This window comes from Dipodomys ordii, unplaced genomic scaffold (genome assembly GCF_000151885.1).
Source record: "Dipodomys ordii isolate 6190 unplaced genomic scaffold, Dord_2.0 Scaffold98, whole genome shotgun sequence".
Lineage (NCBI taxonomy): Eukaryota > Metazoa > Chordata > Mammalia > Rodentia > Heteromyidae > Dipodomys > Dipodomys ordii.
Window position 1 is genome coordinate 4,997,413 of NW_012267314.1, and position 21,232 is coordinate 5,018,644.

Here is a 21,232-nt window from a genome sequence, read left to right on the forward strand (position 1 = left end):
AAAAGAAGAATTTCAGAAGTGGCTCTGTTTCTTACTGGCCTTGAGCAAAAAGAGCACAGGGACAGGGCCCAGGCCCCAAATTCAAGCCCAACAACCAAAAAAAAAAAAAAAAAAAAAAAATATATATATATATATATATATATATATAATTTATATATATCCATTAAAGGGGACCATGGCTGAAGATGGATTGTAGTGATACAGCACCTGCCTAGCATGGATAAGCCCTGAATCTGATTGCTAGCAGCAGGGGGGAAAAATGGGCAAGGGGGAGTAAGATGAAAAATGCACACTATGTGGGAAGACTTTTGTTTTTGTCTTTTCTTTCTTCTTTTGGAGGAGGGGTGAGGGCAGTGGTTGTGGGGCTTGAACTCTGGGGCTGGGCGCTGGCCCTCAGCTCTTCAGCTCAAGGTGAGTACTCTACCTCTTGAGCCACAGCACCACTTTCAGTTTTCTGGTGGTTTATTGGAGATAAAAGTCTCACGGACTTTCCTGCCAGGGCTGGCCTTGAACCACGATCCTCAGATCTCAGCCTCCTTAGTAGCTAGGATTATTGGCGAAAGCCACCAGCGCCCGGTCTATGGGGGAAGATTTATGATGTAAATGGCCAACTAAGGGATGGTCTCTAGAAGACCTATGTCAAGGAAAAATACAAACAATCCAATACCTAAACAAGTACTTCTCAAAAGAAGTAACAAAATGGGCAAACATGGGGGAAAGTCTTGAACCTCACTCGTTAATAAGAAAATTCCAAATTAAAATCTCTAAGAGATACAATACTGTACACATATTAGATAGGCAAAATAAATATTCCTCTCAAAGTGAATGTAGAAGAATGCAATTATTAGCTCAGTATAATTCAGCTTATATCACCATAAAAATAACAAAATTCTCTGAAAAATAGTTTTCTGATACTTACCAACTAGCTGCACTCTCCCTGAAGATAACAGTGTTGAATCGTCCTTTCGGACATTATTTATTGAGTCATCTACTAGCTCTTTAATGTGATCAATTCCTATGACTTTTCCACTATGACCAACCTGTGAAAGAGAAAATAATTTAAGAGTATACTGAGCTAAACTGATGTTTCTTTTAAGCTAGGCACTGGTGGCTCACACCTATACTCCTAGCTATTCAGAAAGCTGAGATCAGGAGGATTATGGTTTAAGGTCTACCCAGGCAGAGAAGTTCACTAGACCCTAAAATAACTAGAAAAAGGCCAGTGTGGTTCAAGCGGGCAGAGTGCCAGCCTAGCAAGTATGAGGCCCTGAGTTCAAAACTAGTACCATCAAAAAAGTTCCCTTAATGTCATATTCTACGATGAGAATTCAAAACCAAAAGGCTAGCTGGGTGCCAGTGGCTCACACCTTAATCCTAGCTTCTTGGGAAGCTGAGAGATAGAATCATGGTTCTAAGCCAGCCAAAATGGGAAAGGTCCTAAGATTCTTTCTCCAATTAACCAGCAAAAAGCCAGAAGAAGAGGTGCTGTAGCTCAAGTGGCAGGGCACTAGCCTTGAGCAAAAAGGCACAGGGAGAGAGAGCAACAGGCCCTGAGTTCCAGTCCCAAGACTGATACAAAAGGAAAAAAAAGAAAAGAAAAAAGAAGATGAGACTCAGTGGAAAGGACTTGACCTCTTCAAAACACTTGAAAGAAGTATGTGAAACATCATTACATGCTAGGTGCTCAGGATGCAACAATGAAAAAACTAAAAAGATGAAATTTTTACTTCTCTCTGGAGTTCATAGTCTGTAAGCCTAAAGATTATATATTTATGGCAAGTTACAAGGATTCTAGTCCAAGATGGATTCGTTAATCTCAACTAGACCAGAAATCTTCCAATCTGGCTCAAAGGTACAAGATTTCACATAACCAATCTGACAAGATGATCTGAGCACAGGAGAACCTTTACTATGCTCTTTTGGGTACTCATATTCTGGATAATCTTTACCATATAAACCTCAGGCAACAAAAGTGGAAGTATAAAAAGCAAGGCATTCTTCCAATGTAAAAGAAGTTCTGACTTCATTCATAATAAACCTATAGGAGTGTCTATAAATCAAATCCATTCTTTTCTGACAGACAAATGTAGCTGACTGCCATTGTAAGAGCACAATGTAGAGCCTGACTGATAATAAAGCTAAGATGGGAAACAAAGACGCATAGCAAGACCCAGAGAGAAACTTACTGTCAATAACAACATCTAGGACACAGATTTTTCAATTATGTAACCTAAGTATTTTCATTTCAACTTTGCCATTTGGGGTTAAATATTATGCCACTTGCAACAATAACATGTTCAAAGTACCATCTCTTGTGTGTGCATTTGAGTTTGTGTGTGTGTGTGTGTGTTTGTACACACACATGCTACTACTGAAATCTGAACTCAGGGCTTTGTACTCAACTCTACTTCCCTCATGGCTAGTACTCTACTATTGAACCCTGCTTCCAATCTGGCATTTTTGCTTGTTAACTGAAAATAGAGACTCACAGACTTTGTTGCCTGGGTTGGCTTCAAACCAAGATCCTCAGATCCCAGCTCCTAGGTAGCTAGATTACAGGTAGGAAACACCTGACTCAATTGTTACCTTAATAGAACAAAACCCACAAATAATATGTTTCTGTCAGAATTAGAATACAAAACTCTTACCATACGTGCAAAACATGCAGTGAGGATTCCGCTTCCAGACCCTACATCCAGAGCTTTAGCTCCTTCGTGCAACTGATCAAAAAGAAGTTCTAGTGCGTAGGCATGCTGCCAAAAGAAAACAATCCAAACATTCATTCTTTCTAACACTCCACAGTATATGCACAATACCAACTTTCCAGTTTTTCTACTAGTATCTCATATGAAGACAAAAAATGAAATTATTCACTTAATCTCCTATGATGACAAAAAATGAAATTATTCACTTACGAATTAAATAAGAAAATTTTCTGTTTGACTACAATTCTTACATTTAGAGAAATTGGTCCAGTAATTTTAGATACCCAGAGTGAATTAAAATTCAAAGACAAAATCATACAGAGAGATTCCAGTGAAAAGCTACCTCCTATTTATACCCCCCCAACTATCCAGTTTTGCCCTCTAAAGCATCCAATGTTTCCAATTTCTTAAAAAAAAATTGTTTTATGTATACTGAGCAAAAACACATCCTAATTTAAAGGATCATTCATATCAATCCTTAAACAGCATATTCATTTATTATTTTTTGTGCCATTCCTAGGGCTTGAACTCAGGGTCTGGGCTCTGTCCCTGAGCTTTTTTGCTGAAGGTTAGCACTCTATCACTTGAGCCACTGCTCTACTTCTGGCTGTTTGCTGGTAAACTGGAGCTAAGAGTCTCACAGACTTTGCTTCTTGGGCTGGCTCTGAATAGTGATCATCATATCTCAGCCTCCTGAATAGTTAGGATTATAGGTATGAGCCAGTGGGTGGGCCCAGCTCCAGCTTGTTCATTTTTCATGGCTTGGGGGGGGGGGTCATACTCTGGAATGGAGGAATTTAATAACAAATTTCACTAGTGAAGATTTAAGTTATTTGTAATCTATAACTATCTTAAGATAATATAACAATCTATGTAAGATAATATAGCAATCTATGTAAAAAAATACCTTATATTGGTATTAAATTGCTAAAAGTAAAATGGAAGGAATCAAAAGACACATATTTTATGTTTACAGTGTACATAAATTATAAATAAAAATCATATTGGTTATGCTATGGATCAGCATTATCCTCCTTTTTTTTTTTTTTGATTGGTATGGGGCTTGAACTCTGGGCCTGGGCGCTGTCCCTCAGCTCTCCAGCTCAAAGCAAGCATTCTACCACTTGAGCCACAGCACCACTTCTGGTTTTCTGGCGGTTAATTGGGGATGAGTCTCACGGACTTTCCTGCCCAAGCTAGCTTTGAACCGTGATCCTCAGTTTTAAGCAACCTGAGTAGCTAGGATTACAGGCGTGAGCCACCAGCACCCAGCTTAAGAAGTGTTCTTTTGGGGGCTGGGAAGGTGGCTCAGTGGTACAGCACTTGCCTTACATGTATGAAGCCCTGGGTTCGATTCCTCAGCACCACATAAGCAGAAAAAGCTGGAAGTCGCACTGTGACTCAAGTTGGTAGAGTGCTAGCCTTGAGCTGGAGAGCTGAGGAACAGCATCTAGGCCCAGACCAGCTCATGACCAGCAAAAAAAAAAAAAAGTGTTCTTTAAAAAAAATAATAATAATAATGAACTAGTCAAACACTACCAGGGATAGAAAATTAAATTCAGAATGGGAAATTCTATAGGACAGAGAACTATCTTTGTCAATAAGTAATGCTTAAGAGAAGGGGTCTAAAAGCTGAATGTAGTGACATACACCTGTCATCTCAATACTCCAAGGCTGGGATGATGATCATGAGTTTGAGGCCAACGTAAACTACATAACAAGATGCTGTCTCAGCCGGGCACCGGTGGCTCTCACCTATAATCCTAGCTACTCAGGAGGCTAAGATCTGAAGATCACAGTTCAAAGCCAGCCCGAGCAGGTAAGTCCTTGAGATTCTTATCTCCAATTAACCACCAGAAAACTGGAAGTGGCACTGTGGCTCAGGCAGTAGAGCTATCATCACCTTGAGCTGAAGAGCTCAGGGACAACTCCCAAGCCCAAAGTTCAAGTCCCACAACCGACAAAAAGAAAAAAAAATGCTGTCTCAAAGAAAAACTATTAAAATTAAGTGATTTTTAGCTGTGCACCAATGGCTCACACCTATTCTACCTACTACTCAGGAGGCTGAGATCTGAGCATTGTGGTTCAAAGCCAGCCCTGGCAGGAAAAGTCTGTGAGACTCTTATCTCCAATTAACTACCAAAAAAAGCTGGAAGTAGAGCTATGACTCAAGAGATAGAGCACTAGCCTTGAGCAAAAAAGCTCAGAGACAACACCAAGGGCCTGAGTTCAAGCCCTAGGACTAGCACACACATGTGCATACAGGCACGCACATGCGCACACACACCGGATTTTAATCACTAATACAAGATAAAAAAGATGCAATGTCTGGACTTTATTTGGATACTGACTTAAGCAATTAGTTCTAAAAACCTTTTTCAAACATCTGCAAAACTGAACATGTATTTGGTACAATATTAAGGAATACTAATGTGATTATAGTATAATAACACGGTAGACTTGTGTGAGTAGTCTTTGATATGTATATTATTTAGGCTGGAATATTAGACTTTCAGAATCTTCTGAAGGTCTAGAAATTTCTAATAATAAAATAATAAGCATTAGACTATAAAAAAATGAAAGTACTCAAGGAAACTAACTCACATAATATCTAGCTCTCCTTAATCTGGAAAGGAAGACAGAAGGGACTTGTCCAAGGTATGGACTGTACTGAGTTTCAAAGGTTTAATCAAATTAAAAAAATAATATATATCACTTGCACAAGGGAGGTTTTATTGGGACATTTCCACACATGCACAACATATCCTGACCAACCTTGTCTACTCTGTCTTCCCCATCGCATTCACTGACTCCAAACAATTTCAGCAGGTTGCACTGTTTTATTTCCACACATGCAAAAGAACAAGTTCAACCAATTCATCTTCATTCAGTCTTTGGTTAGCCTTCCCCTCCTCTCCTGCTGGTATACACTCACCCAATGAGCTTGTTTTACTTTCCTGTACAGGATTTTCTTTTTTAAAGATGGGTATGTTAAGTTCCATTCAGCTTTAAAATGTCAAGGCCTAGCCGGGCACCGGTGGCTCACGCCTGTAATCCTAGCTACTCAGGAGGCTGAGATCTGAGGATCTGGGTTCAAAGCCAGTCCGGGCAGTGAACTCCGTGAGACTCTTATCTCCAATAAACCACTAGAAAACCGGAAGTGGCGCTGTGGCTCAAGCGGCAGAGTGCTCGCCTTGAGCTGAAGAGCTCAGGGACAGCGCCCAAGGCCAGAGTTCAAGACCCACAACTGACCAAAAAAAAAAAAAAAAAAAGTCAAGGCCTTTGACTAGCTTATTCCATATTTTTATTACTTTAGCTAATCCTTTTCTGTATACACTATGCTCACTTCTAAGTTTAAAACAACATATTGTAAGGATTTTATTTTCTTTTTGTGCCCATCCTGGGGCCTGAACTCAGGGCCTAGGACTCTCATTGAGCTTTTTTTTTTTTGGCTAAAAGCTAGCACTCTACCATTTGAGCCATTATTGTACTTCTGGCTGTGTGTGTGCGCCTGTCTGTCTGTGTGTCAGTATGTATCTGTGTGATTAATTGGAGACAGGCTTTCCTACCCGGACCAGCTTCAAACTGTGATCCTAAGGTCTCAGCCTCTTAAGTAGCTAGCTTACTGGTATGAGCCACCAGCACCCAGCTAGATTTATTTTTTTAAGTTATGAAAAATTCAAACCCACAGAATATTTGGAAATACCACGAACATGCTTTTTTCCTCACATACATCCCCCATCTCTTTATACTGTGCCACGATGTTTTACCAAACCTTCTGAAAATAGACTGTGGCTATCATACTTCACTCCTACACACTTCAGCACACACCTGCCAAAAAACAAGATCTGCCAAAAAAAAAAATAATAAGGACATCTTCCTTCACAACACTTACCTCAGATCCATATCATCCCTACCACCCTAGCAAAGACTGTCACCCTATATACCACACTTGGGTTCCTCAGCTGTCCTCAAAATATTCTTTGCAGATGTTTTTCTCAATCCTTTAAGCGTCCATGCATTTGCCAAATGAGAATGTCTTCCTTCAACTCTCCTCTTCCACCTTCGTTCTGTTCTTCAGCACACTCACTATATTAAGAGTCCTGTCCAGTTGTTGCTACAGACAGTGCTCCACATTCTACATATGTGTATTTCCTCAGGGTTAGATTAAGATAAAGACTTTTAAAAGAGCACTACACAGCTCTTGCTGGGCACCTCCCCTTTTAGCCCATCAAGAGGTGCGTGCTGAGTCATCTACTACTAGACACTAGGCTGTTCGCTGTGGCCACTCAGGAAAAGCAGGTGACCAATAGATCACATTATTTTCAAGGCATTATTTTTTATGAATAAAAGAGAGACAAACTTGAAATCTTGTGAATATTTCTGTTCTCCAACATTCTTCCCCTTAATGGTTTTAAATTTACTGATTATCTTTGCCTATATTAAGAAGATTGATATAATTTTAGCCGGGTGCCAGCAGCTCATACCTGTAATACTAGCTGAGATCTGAGGATCATGGTTCAAAGCCAGCCCAGAGAAAAAAGTCCTTGTGAGACTTACAATTAACCACTCAAAAACTGGAAGTAGAACTGAGGCTCAAAGTGGTAGAGCACTAGCCTTGAGCAAAAGGCACTGAGTTCAAGCCCCACCACCACCACCACCAACCAAAAAAAAAAAGTTTAGAATAAAATTTTAGAATTTATATTATTCCCCATACATATATTAATTGACGTTCTTCTGTTTTTTATGGCTTGATGTAATAGCTTACACCTGTAATCCCAGCTCCTCAATAGGTGGAGATCTAGAACATTAGGGTTTAAGGTCAGCCCAGGCAAAAAAGTTAGATTATATCTCAACAACAAAAATATGGAGTGCCTGCTAGGCACCGGCTTACACCTGTAATCCTAGCTACTCAGGAAGCTGAGATCTGAGGATCACAGTTCAAAGCCAGCCAGGGCAGGAAAGTCCACGAGACTCTTATTGCCAATAAACCACTAAAAACCGGAAGTGGCGCTGTGGCTCAAGCGGTAGAGCGCTCGCCTTGAGCTGAAAAGTGCAGGGACAGCGCCTATGCCCAGAGTTCAAGCCCCATGACCGACAGAAAAAAAAAAAAAAATCTGGGTTGCCTAGTGCTGGTGGCTCATTCCTGTAATCCTAGCTACTTAGGAGGCTGAGATCTGAGGATTGCAGTTCAAAGCCAGCCCAGGCAGGAAAGTCAGTGAAACTCATTTTTTTTTTTGGGGGGGGGGTCAGGTCGTGGAGCCCAAACTCAAGGCTAGCACTCTACCACTTGAGCCACAGCACCACTACCAGCTTTTTTCTTTTTACTTATGTGGTGCTGAGGAATCGAACCCCGGGCCTCTTGCATGCAAGGCAAGCACTCTACCACTGGGCCACCTTCCCAGCCCGAGTGAGACTCTTATCTATACCAGAAGTGGAGTTGTGGCTCCAAGTGGTACAGTGCTAATCTTTTTTTTTTTTAAATATTGCTATTATAAAGTTGATATACAGAAGGGTTACAGTTATGTAAGTCAGGCAAGGAAACATTTCTTTTTGGACAATGTCACCCCTTCCCTTGTTCTTTCAAAGTGCTAGTCTTGAGCACAAAAAGCTCAGGGACAGTGCCCAGGCTCCACCACCAACAAAAAACAAAAAAATCTGGGTTTGGTTGCTTATGCCTCTCATCTCATCTCAGCTACATAGAAAGCTTACGTAGAAGGAGAGTAGTTCAAAGCTAGCTCAGACAGAAAAGTCTGAGATTCTTATCTCCAACTCACGATCAAAAATCCAGAAGCAGAGCTATGGCTCAAAGGTCAGAGAGTGGCAGCCTTAAGCAAAAAGGCCAAGTGAGGGCACGAGGCCCTGAGCTCAAGACCTAGTGCCAGCACACACCAACAAACTAAACTGCCACCACCCCCACACAAAAGATGAATGTTGGGCTGGGAAGGTGGCTCAGTGGTAGAGTGCTTGCCTTGCATGCATGAGGCCCTGGGTTTGATTCCTCAGCACCACATAAGCAGAAAAAGCTGGAAGTGGTGCTGTGGCTCAAGTGGTAAAGCCCTAGCCTTGAGCTGAAGAGCTGAGGGACAGCGCCCAGGCCCAGAGTTCAGGCCCTGTGACTGGCCAAAAAACAAACAAACAAACAAAAGATGAATGCTCTACAATGTGAATTTCATCTTAATAAAGCAGTTTTGCTTTTAAATTTGAAAACTGTATCCTCTGACATGGAAAAATTTGTTTTGTTTGGCAGTGACTGGATGCCTAGGACTAAACTTCAGGGAGAGGGAAAATAACACACTATTTCCTCACTATTTCCTTTTACTGGGAATCAGTTCTCCAAAATAACTTTAGGATTAGGTGAAGGCTTCACATGCATCTTCCTCGTTTTGCTGTCTGTTTTGTTGCTGTTGTTTTTCAGACAGGGTCTTGCTATATATAGCTCAGGCTGTCCTAGCTAACCTTGAATATGCAATCCTCCTACCTCAACTTCCCCAACATTGGGATTAAAGATGTGTGCCACTACATCTAGCTCCTATACACCTTTCATTTGAAGTAGCACTTCAATCTACTTGTAAAGTCTTAAGAAAATAACCTTTTTAAAACCATTAATTTCTTTGAATACATAATGTGTAAAGAAGCCATTCCTTTTCCATAGTTAAAAAATGAAAATAAAGAAATAGATAACAGATCTAGGGCATAGAGTGATGAGTTGATCTCATTTCTACTTTTATGCTCCAAGCATCTAATTTCCATGACATAGGACGACAGATAAAAATGCTATCTGAGAGCTGGTGGCTCACATCTGCAATCGTAGCTGACACATATGAGGATCATGGTTTGAAGTCAGTCCGGGCAGGAAAGTCCATGAGACTTACCACCAAAAAGCCAGAAGTGGGAGCTGTGGCTCACATAGTAGGATGGGATAGTACCCACACCCTGACTTTAAGCCTAGTATGGAAACACACACATACAAAAAAATGCTATCTTAGAAAAACATGTGTTTATATGTGTGTACATTTTTGCATAATACAAAATGCTCTAAATACTTTACTGAACTCTATTTTTCTGCTTGGTTCTTTGTGTTTGTTGGTTTGCACAGTCTTGCTATGTAGCCTAGGCTTGTCTTGAACTTGTGATGTAGCCCAGCCTCAAACTTATGTATTCTCATGCTTCTGAAATTACAAAAATATGCCAGCATTCCTGGCTTCTACTTCATATTCCTTGAAGCCCTTGTCATATTTGCTCTTACAGAGCTCCCTTACTTAGCAATTCCACAGCATTTGACTCTATGGATGTACTATAACTTATAATCATCTACTATTTATAAGCTATAAGTAGTTTCTGGTTTGGTTACTTTTTTTTCCTGGGGCTTGAACTCAGGGCCTGGGCACTGTCCCTAAGCTTCTTTTACACAAGGTTAGCACTCTACCATTTGAGCCACAGTGCCACTTCTAGCTTTTTCTGAGTACTTTATTGGAGATAAGAGTCTCATGATCCGGGTGCTGGTGGCTCACACCTGTAATCCTAGCTACTCAAGAGGCTGAGATCTGAGGATCACAGTTCAAAGCCAGTCTGAGCAGGAAAGTCCATGAAACTCTTATATCCAATTAACCACCAGAAAACTAGAAGTGGTGCTGTGGCTCAAGTGGTAGAGCACTTGCCTTGAGCTGAAGAGCTCAGGGACAGCAACCAGACCCAGAGTTCAAGCCCCACCACCGACAAAAAAAAAAAAAGTCCTATGGACTTTTCCGCCCAGGTTGGCTTTGAATGAACCAGGATCTTCAAGTCTCAGTCTCCTTTATAGCTAGGATTACAGGTATGATTTGCCAGCACTCAGCTGTTACTGCTGTTTTATTGCTATTATAATCATTGTTTTTTTATGAATTGCTTTTATTTTGTAATTTCACAACTATACCAAGGGAAAATATCTTAAAACTGGAAAGACGACAATATATTTATTTTACATTTTGATAGTGCCAACTGCCTTCCAAAAACATTCAACTTTTTCTTCCATCAGAAAAAGAAATCTAAGCCAGGCGTCGGTGGCTCACGTCTACAATCCTAGCTACTCAGGAGGCTGAGATCTGAGGATCGTGATTCAAAGCCAGCCCCTGCAGGAAAGTCCCTGATACTCTTATCTCCAATAAACCACTCGAAAACCAGAAGTGGCACTGTGGCTCAAGCGATAGAGTGCTCATGTTGAGCTGAAGAGCGCAGGGAGCCCAGAGTTCAAGCCCCACAACCGACAAAAAAAAAAGAAAAAGAAAAAGAAATCTGAGCTGGGCACTGGTGGATCATGCCTGTAATTCTAGCTACTCAGGAGGCTGAGATCTGAGGAATGTGGATTGAAGCCAGCCTGGGCAGAAAAGTCTGTGAGATTCTTTTTTTTTTTTTGGGGGGGAGTCCGGTCGTGGGGGCTGAACTCTGGGCCTGAGTGCTGTCCCTCAGCTCTTCTGCTCAAGGCTAGTGCTCTACCACTTGAGCCACAGCGCCACTTCCGACTTTTTTCTTTTTGCTTATGTGGTGCTGAGGAATCGAACCCAGGGCCTCAGGCATGCAAGGCAAGCACTCTACCACTGAGCCAACTTCCTGGTCCAGTCTGTGAGATTCTTATCTCCAATAAACCACTTAGAAAAAGTTAGAAATGACATTGTGGCTCAAGTGGTAGAGTGCTAGCCTAGGGTACAAAGAGACTCACAAACAGTGTCCAGGCCCTGAATTCAAGCTCCAGGACGGAGGGGGGAAAAAAAGGAATTTGAAGCTGGGCACTGGTGGCTCAAGCCTATAATCCTAGCTACTCAGGAGGCTGAGATATGAAGATCGTGGTTCAAAGCCAGCACAGGCAGGAAAGTCTGTGAGACTTTTATCTCCAACTAACCTCCAGAAAACCAGAAGCCATTTGTTTTCAACTTTTATAAGTCTCCTGATTTTTTGTTTAATATTATCAGTTTACTAAAAACATATACAGGATAAAGTTTTGCTAACTATATAGAAAAGTATTTTTAGAATAAAGGGGTTTCTTGGTGCTGGTCCTGGGGCTTGAACTCAGGGCCTGGGTGCTGTCCTTGAGCTTTTATTTTGCTTAAGGTTAACCCTCTACCACTTTGAGCCACAGCTCCACTTCCAGCATTTTTGGTGGTTAACAGGAGATAGGAGTCGCAGGGACTTTCCTGATCAGGCTGGCTTAGGATAAAGTTTAAATAAGAACTAGGCTCACCCCTGTACTCCTAGCTAATCAGGAGGCTAAGATCTGAAGGCCATGGTTTAAAGCCAACCTAGGCAGAAAAGACTTTGAAACTCTTATCTCCAAGTAACCACCAAAAAGCCAAGAGATGGAGATGTGGTTCTAGTGGTAGAGTGCCAGCCTTGAGCAAAAAAGCTTAGGAACAATGCACAGGCCCTGAGTTCAAACCCCAGGAATGGCACGCATGCACACATACATGTGTGGATGCGCATGCACGCACACACACACATTCAAACAAGAGCTTCTCAAATGCAAACACATGAAGACAATCAGCTATTATCCATTCCATCAAAATCCAACAGAATACTCATTCAAATGAATGATAAAAATTCCCCCAATAGACTAAAAGTGAGAGATTACTTAGAACAGGTCCTTGTCAAAGTTGTCCAGCTTCATACTAACCATTCCCTCAGGATTTTTTCGAATAAAATATGAAATACAAGCTGGGAACTGGTGGCTCATGCCTTTCATCGTAGCTACTGAGAGCTGAAGACTAAAGTTTAAAACCAGCTCCAGCCCGAAAGTCCATGAGACACTTATATAAAATTGACTACCAGGGCTGGGAAGGTGGCTCAATGGTAGAGCGCTTGCCTTGCATGCATGAGGCCCTGGGTTCCATTCCTCAGCACCACATAAGCAAAAAGAAAAAAGCCAGAAGTGGCGCTGTGGCTCAAGTGGTAGAGCGCTAGCCTTGAGCTGAAGAGCTGAGGGACAGTGCCCAGGCCCAGAGTTCAGGCCCCATGACTGGACCCAAAAACAATAAAATAAAATAAAATTGACTACCAAAAAGCCTGAAATAGAGCTTGGTTCAAAGTGCTTGAACCCTAGCCTTAGGCACAAAAATTCAGGAATAGCACCTAGGCTTTGAATTCAAGCCCCAGGATTGGCACCAAAAAAAAAAAAAAAAGTGAAATACTCAACTTGACACTTCTATATTATGGTCATTGTACTATTTAAAATTTCCTCTCCTTTAATTAGCTCATCACTAAACAACCTGTCATGCTTAATTTTTAAATGTCACTGATGCTGGCAGACATCACAAGCTTTAATGACAGTTTCTATCAATCTCTCTCCCAAATACCATGAATAAAATAACATGTACATTATCACTTTACATAATTTACAGATAAAAGAACTAATATTAAAATTTTTAAGACTTTGGGGCTGGGAAGGTGGCTCAGTGGTAGAGTGCTTGCCTTGCATGCAGGAGGCCCTGGGTTCGATTCCTCAGCAACACATAAGCAAAAAGAAAAAATCCGGAAGTGGTGCTGTGGCTTAAGTGGTAGAGTGCTAGCCTTGAGCTGAAGAGCTGAGGGATAGCACCCAGGCCCAAAGTTCAGGCCCCACGACCAGACCCCAAAAAAAAAAAAATTTTTTTTTAAGACTTTTTCTCCCAAGAAAATAATCATAGAGAAAAAGTTGATCATTTTGTAATCAAGTGAGCAAAGTGAACTTACCATGTGTGGAGCGCTGATTGTTGCTTGGAAACCTGCAAAACAAGGAAAGAACTACTGACACACTCAGCTGCAAAAGCATAACAAATATTTATGTGCCCCTTTTCTAACTTCCACACATTGTTTCTCACAAAATAGTTTTTATGATCTCAAAAAAGTAAACGTTAGAGAACTGACACAGTAAAAATCAGAAAATATGACTGTGCCAAAGATGAACATGCATATCTAATAAAGCAGTTCCTTCTTTTTTTAATTAGCTAACATTAGTTGTAAAGGGGAGGGGGTCCTACTGTGACATTTCCATACATGTTATAAAGGTATTCTAATCAACTTTGCTCTTCTTGTCACTCTCCTCCATCATAGTTTCCTCTTTTTTTTGGCCGGTCCTGGGGCTTGAACTCCCAGTCTGGGTGCTTTCCCTGAGCCTCTTTGTGCTCAAGACTAGCGCTATACCACTTGAGCCACAGTGTCATTTCACAGGCTTTTTTTGAGTAGTGTTACTGGAAATAAGAGTCTCAGAGACTTTCCTGCCAAGGCTGGCTTAGAACCACAATCTTCTAATCTCATCCTCCCAAGTAGCTAGAATTACAGGTGTGGGCCATTGGGCCCAGCACATTCTTCTTTTCTACAAAAATAAAAAAACAATTTTGACTGGTTTAATTGTCCTATTTTTATATGTGCAAACAAGCCATGAGGATCATGTTCATCCTCACTCACTTTCTTAGTCCTCCTCCACTTGTACTGATGCCCTCCAACCCCTGTTCCCTATTTCTGAAAATGCCCCCTCTTGTACTGCTACCTAAGAAGATTTTTAATTTTCTTTTTAAATTTTTCCAGGCAGGTTTTCACTAAGCTGCCCAGGCTAGCCTTGAATTCACAATGATCAGTCTCAGCCTCCCAAGAAGCTATTTATATAGGTTTTGTACCATGTATATTTGGGAAGGATTTCAATAATAAAAATTTGATTTTTTACTTATTTTTTTCTTCAGTTTACAAAATTAAATAAATTTCATGTATAATATGTAGGCAAGATTTTTGTATAAAGTTTTTTTTTAATATTTCTGACAACTTAAAAAAAACTAGATAGCCAAACTAGCTGAAGAGATGAAAAACTTTTTCGCATTATCTAATGTTAACTCATGATATATTATAATGGCCTTTAGCTTTTAGTTTCTTTTCTTCCAGGGTTACTCTCTCAAAACTTATTTACCTGCTTCTGCCTCTGAAGCAGTTTTCACTGAGCGGTGGTAGCAGGTGCCTTCGGGGTTCAGAAGCTCCCCAGGATCTTCTTGCTGACTGTCACGGTGCTTCAAAAGAAGACAGCATGGCAGCTGGCCGACAGAATCCTGAGGCACTTCTAAGCCTCAAAGGCGCCCACTGCCAAGGCTCAGCCGTTCAGCAAAACCTGCTTCAGGAGGAGGAGTTAAATACGGAACTTTCTAAAAACAAATAAAAGCCAGAAAATCAGGACAAGTAAAGCAGAAAAGTCCTATCAGTTATGCTGACTTCCTTTAAGTAATGATTTTAAAAATCAATGCTAATGTGAAAAGGACACTCAACAAAAACTTGTTTTCATTTAATTAAAATAGCCTAACAATTCTTTATAATAATGCATATTCATATGCATTATTTGAAAACACAAAAAAAGATACATCATTGTATTAATATGGATATATTTGGGATTGTGAAATTTACTGAGACATAAAATTCAAATTTGTAGGATAATAATGTGTGTCTCAGTATTTTCCTTTTATGTTTTATTTCCACATGTGCATGTATGTGTATGTGTGCAGACACAGGTATGTGCAGGTTGGTACTAGGACATGAACTCAGGGACTAGGTGCTATCCCTTAGCTTTTTTGCTCAAGGCTGGCATTCTACCAATTGAGCTAGAGCAGCACTTCTGGCTTTTTGCTAGTTAATTGGAGATGAGAATCCTATAGACTTTCCTCCCTGGGCTGGCTTCAAACTGTGATCTTCAGATAGCAGCCTTTTACTAAGTAGCCAGGATTACAAGTGTTAGCCACCAGCACCTGGCCTTTTTTTTTTCTAATAAAAAAATATATAAGGTAAATAAAGAAAAGTGTGACATCTTCCAGACTATAAAGCTTACCTATTGATTGTGGAGAATCCATATAAGGGTTACATTTTGCATAGTGGGAGCGGTCAGTGGCCAGCATCACTTCAAATACTTTCTCTGTCTTGATGATTCCATTTTCTGAAATGAATGAAGCAAGTATTTCAACCAAAGAATGACATCCAGTGTATTTTATAATTATTACTATGGTTGCATTGTAGAGACTAGACTAAAAGAAAACATGATTGAAAGTCACTGCAATGGTCTGGTTAGTAGTAACTTAGTCTTTAATGATGACAGGATGGAGAAATGTAAAAGGATATGTGACATTTAGTAGACAATATATACCTGGGTAATGGGATTTGGGAATGGCAGTGGGAGTAACAATTGCAATGCAGAGGTTACTTGAGGATTTGAGAAATTCTGGACAAGGGAAACAGTTAAGGAGGTAAAGGATAAGTTATTGGTTTAATTAGGTACTATAGATCATACAAGTGAAGGTACTCAGCAATCAGACACCTAGGTAAGAGCTCAGGAAAGAGATCTAGGTTAGAAATACAGATTTTTATATAAATGTCAATTGAAATAATGTAAATTTACAGTAGCCAGGGAAGAATACATAGGGAAGAAAAAATAAAGACAACAATTAAGAGATGTACAAAAAAATTGAAGCCTTCAAAGCCACACTGGCAGGATAAAGACCTGTCAGACTCTTAAAGAGTCCAAGAGAAGTGCACTTTCAAAGAAGGAAAATAAGGCCAATAATGATACCATTTGGCTTCCCTACAATTGTTGGTTTGTTTTGTTTTTTTGCTTGAACTCCAGGCCTTGTGCTTTCAGCTTTCTTGCTCAGGGCTGGCACTCCACTACTTGAGCCATGCCTCCAGTCCAGTATTTTGCTGGCCAATTGGAGATGAGGTCTAACAGACTTTTTTGCCCAGGCTGGCTCCAAACTGCAATCCTCCAGGTCTTAACTTCCTTGACCCACTAGCACTCAACTTACAGTTAGTTCTTTAAATAAATGTAACCTAATAGCTTGGGCAGCAAAGTCCACAAGACTCCACCTCCAATTAGAAAGAATGCCTGACTAGAGGCATGGCTTAAGTGATCGGACACCAGCAGTGTGCCAAAAAGTCAAGTGAAAGTGTGAGGCCCTGAGTTCAAACCCCAGGACCAGCAGAAGGAAGGAAACCAGATAAGGAGAACATGTACTGTGTGATATAACATAAAAGAATTCTAGAAAAGCCAAAATAATAGTGGGAAAGGGCTGGCAATCGGGATGGCAGTAGAAAGAAGAGATTAGCTTTCTACAGCAGAGAGTAACCTAGCTTTGGTAAAGGGCAAAAAGTAAACATTTTAGGCTTTGTGGGCCACATAGCTGCAGCTGCAACTACTCAACCCTGCTACTGTACTACAAGAATAGCTACAAATAATATAAAGCAAAGGGTTTCTATGTCTTAGTGATGAAATCCGGCAGCAGGCCAGATCTAACCTGTGAGCTTTTTGCTGCTTAGAGTGGTAGTTACACACTATGTATGCTTGTCAAACTTCTTAAACTGCATTTTCCAAATTAGTTAAATTTATGTAAATTAGAATAGTAAAGCTGTTTTGGTTTCTTTTTGACAACTATACTCAGGGCTTCAATCATGCAAGGTAGGCAGACTACCACTGGATCCATGCTTCCAGCCCCTCCATTCTTAGTTGTTCTTGTTTGTCCGTCATGGGGTTTGAACTCAGGGCCTGGGTGCTGTCCTTGGGCTTTTTTTTTTTGCTCAAGGTTAGTGCTCTACCACCTCAGCCACACCACCACTTCCCATTCCCTGGTGGTTAAATGGACTTTTCTGCTTCGGCTGGCTTCTAACCATGATCCTCAGATCTCAGCCTCCAGAATAGCTAAGATTACAGGCATTAGCCACTGGCACCCAGCCTATTGATTATTTTTGAAGTAAGGTCTTGCTTTATATCTGTGCCAGCCTGGATTATGATATTCCTACTTGTGCTTCTCTATGCCCCACTATGCCCAGCCATTGTGTTTACCCAGAGATGAGACAACAGGACCATACCACTACACCCAACCATTGAGGTGGAGTCTCAAACTTTTTTTTTTTTGCTGCCAGTTGTGGGGCTTGAACTCTGGGCCTAAGTGCTGCCCTGAGCCTCTTTGTGTTCAAGGTTAGTGCTCTACCACTTGAGCCATAGCACCACTTCCAAGTTTTTCTGTAGTTTATTGGAGATAAGAGTCTCATGGACTTTTCTGCCTGGGCTGGCTTCAAACTGTGACCCTCAGATCTCAGCCTCCTGAGCAGCTAAGATTACAGGCATGAGCCACTAGCGTCTGGCTTCTCAAAACTTTTATGCCTGGGCTAGTCTTCATTGAAGATTCCCCAACTTCTGTCTGCCCAAAAGCTAGGATTTATAGGGGCTGGGAAGGTGGCTCAGTGGTAGAGCGCTTGCCTTGCATGCATGAGGCCCTGGGTTCAAGTCCCAGCACCACATAAGCAAAAAGAAAAAAGCTGGAAGTGGTGCTGTGGCTCAAGTGGTAGAGTGCTAGCCTTGCTGAAGAGCTGAGGGACAGTGCCCAGGCCCAGAGTTCAGGCTCCACGACCGGGACCCAAAAAAAAAAAAGCTAGGATTATAGGCTTGAGCCATTACACTTAACTCCTAAAGCTTATTTTTTTAAGTATAAGCCAAAGATCTTATTCCCAGCCAAGCTCTCTTTCAAATATCAAAGATACAGGGGAAAATAATGTTTGAATGTGCAAGAACTCAGAGAACACTGCATACATAAGTCCTTCTTGAGGTCGCATCTAGAGGGCAGGCTTTATGTAAACAAGAGATGAGCAGGACACAGAAAATAAAGATCCAGTTACAGAGCAAATATTTAATATGAGTAGAAAAATGCAACTAGAAACAACAGGAAAAAGAAAAAGGGCAGAATGTAGAAGGAGATTGCTAGCTTTTGTAGAGGTAATAGGAGGAATCAAAGGGTAGTATTTAATACTGATAGACCACATTGTAAAAGTCAAGAATAAGGTGAATTTGGAACACTATAAAAGGTAAAAATAAACCTCTCAACAACAACAACAAAAGGATTTAAAATAGTCATAGACTAGCAAAGATAAACTTACATGCTCTTTCCATTTTAAAATATAATTTTGGATACATTAACCCAAATAGAAAATTATTTCTACACATGGAAACTTTGATTATTTAAGCAGTTATTAAACCTAAACAGTGGAAATATTTTTTGAAGTTTAAAAGCAGAGAAACAATAATACAGATAACATTTACTTAGTATGTAGTCCTAAGCACTCTACACAAACAATCTGTTAGGATATAAACTAAAAATAGTCTTAAGTTGTCTCTACCCAGCCTAAAAAGCAGGCACTATTATTTATTTTACTTTACAGATTACAAAGCTGAAGTTACACACCAGTGGATTTAGTAGTTCAAGATCACAGAATAAAGGCTAGAGACACAAACTGAGAGACACTTAAACTGACACTTAAACTCACTCCTAACCATTTTACTACTAATACTAACATTTTCAAATGGCTTACTGAACTCTATTAATTTGTTTCCCAAAATAATTTTTTGAGTGGTTCATTTGCCCTGACACCAATTCAAATTCCACAGGGCTGACTCATATGCTCTCAAGGCCACAAGAGGCCTTAGAACCCATCAAGTCATAACTTCTTCATAAATTGGTACTATGCACTCTACTGAAAGAGTTGCACTAATATGGTTCATTTTAGCTCCAAAAACAGTCCTTTCCATATTCAGACCCTGGAGATTAGCGAAAACGTCCCTGTGTTAAAATAAAATGAATCTCTTTTTTGTTGTTGTTGTTAAAAAAGAGTCTCACACAAATGCTGGAAGGGATGCGGAGAAAGAGGAACCCTATTACACTGCTGGTGGGAATGTACACTTATACAACCACTTTGGAAAGCAGTCTGGAGGGTCCTCAGAAAACTAAATATTGACCTTCCTTAGGACCCAGTCATACCACTTCTAGGCATCTATCCTGAACAACAGGAACCAGTATACAAGGACACATGCACCTCCATGTTTATTGCAGCACTGTTCACAATAGCCAGGATATGGAAACAACCCAGATGCCCCACCACAGATGAATGGATCCAAAAATTGTGGCATCTATACACAATGGAATATTATGCAGCCATTAGAAAGGACAAAATAATGGCATTTGCAGGGAAATGGATGGAGCTAGAAGAAATCATGTTGAGCGAGGTAAGCCAAGTACAAAGAGACAAAACAGCACATGGTCTCCCTGATAAGTGGATGTTAAATCCAAAATGTTAGGTGATATGACAAAATTAACAAGACTTAAGAAACAAAGGACTTCCACTCATCTGGGTCAAATCACTACTAAATAACCACATGCTGCCGATCACATGTATGGTATATATGTGTACACCTGAGGGAAACCAGGAGGATGACACAGAACTAGAGGGAATCAGGGGAAAACATACACCAGCGGAACCATCAGCTGCACTGGACATTGACCAAAATGAACTAAGCAACTCAATAGCAGCGATGGGAGGGAGGGAACAAGTGGGAAAGAGGGAACAGCTGATGCTATGCAAAATGAAAGAAATGTACATATCACCCAATGTGGAAGAAATAACTATCCCAAAGCTCATAGAACTCATAAATGTTATAGACCATGATAGACAATTTGCCCATGAAGGTTACAATGTGTTTGCGACTTTAACTAAGCATCACTATCCCACAATACTGTGAAATTTGGGAAATTATGTAAGCACTTAGTCACAATAAAAAATTTGAAAAAAAGAAAAAAAAGAGTCTCACAGACTTTCCTGGCAGGGCTGGCTTTGAACCCCAATCCTCAGATCTCAGCCTCCTGGGTTGCTAGGATTACAGGTGTGAGCCACTGGCACCCTACCTCTTTTTTTTTTTTTTTTTTTTACTATCTATTCACTTGGTACTTAAATGTTGCTCCTTAGAGCCTTTGGGGTGGGGGGAAGGTGAATTATCCAACCCATCTTTTTTTGTTTGGGTTTGTTTGTTTTGTCAGCTGGTCGTGGGGCTTGAACTTAGGGCCTGGGTGCTGTCCCTCAGCTATTCAGCTCAAGGCAAGCACCCTACCACTTGAGCCACAGTGCCACTTCTGGTTTTCTGAGTTAATTGGAGATAAAGAGTCTCATGGACTTTCCTGCTTGGGCTGGCTTTGAACCATGATCCTCAGATGTCAGCCTACTGAGTAGCTAGGATTACAGGCATGAGCCACCATCGCCCCAGTATCTTTTTTGATACTGGGGATGAACCCAGCACTTGCCTAGCAAATGCTTTGCCACTGAGCTATATCCCAGCCCCATCTTAACTTTTTCTCAGGCTAAGCTAAGCAACCTAACCCAACACTTCCAATTATGTTCATCAGTTTTTAAAACCATCATAAGGCCGGGCACTGGTGGCTCACGCCTGTAATCCTAGCTACTCAGGAGGCTGAGATCTGAGGATCGAGGTTCAAAGCCAGCCTGGGCAGGAGAGACCGTGAGACTCATCTGTAAAATAAGCACCAAAAGAGCCAGAGGAGGAGCTGTGGCTCAAATGGTAGAACACTAGCCTCAAATAAAAACACTCAGGGCCTAGGACCTGAATTCAAGCCCCAAAACGGCACTTAAAAAATGATTAACTAATTAATTGCAGTGGGGGAAAAATAGCTCCAGTAGTACAACACCTACCTAGCAAGTGCCAGGCCCTGAGTTCA

At 40.8% G+C, this 21,232-nt stretch overlaps 1 protein-coding gene across 1 annotated transcript in view; it reads right to left on the minus strand.

Moving 5' to 3' along the window:
• Pcmt1 (protein-L-isoaspartate (D-aspartate) O-methyltransferase) overlaps window positions 1-21,232 on the minus strand; it is a 44,493-nt gene that overhangs the window by 10,943 nt on the left and 12,318 nt on the right. The window contains exons 2-5 of the mRNA XM_013026935.1: window positions 15,517-15,709; window positions 13,407-13,438; window positions 2,649-2,753; window positions 920-1,040 (exon numbers count right to left, since the gene is read on the minus strand). Coding sequence (XP_012882389.1) covers window positions 920-1,040; window positions 2,649-2,753; window positions 13,407-13,438; window positions 15,517-15,709 — 451 coding nt within the window. The remainder of the gene's footprint in view (window positions 1-919; window positions 1,041-2,648; window positions 2,754-13,406; window positions 13,439-15,516; window positions 15,710-21,232) is intronic.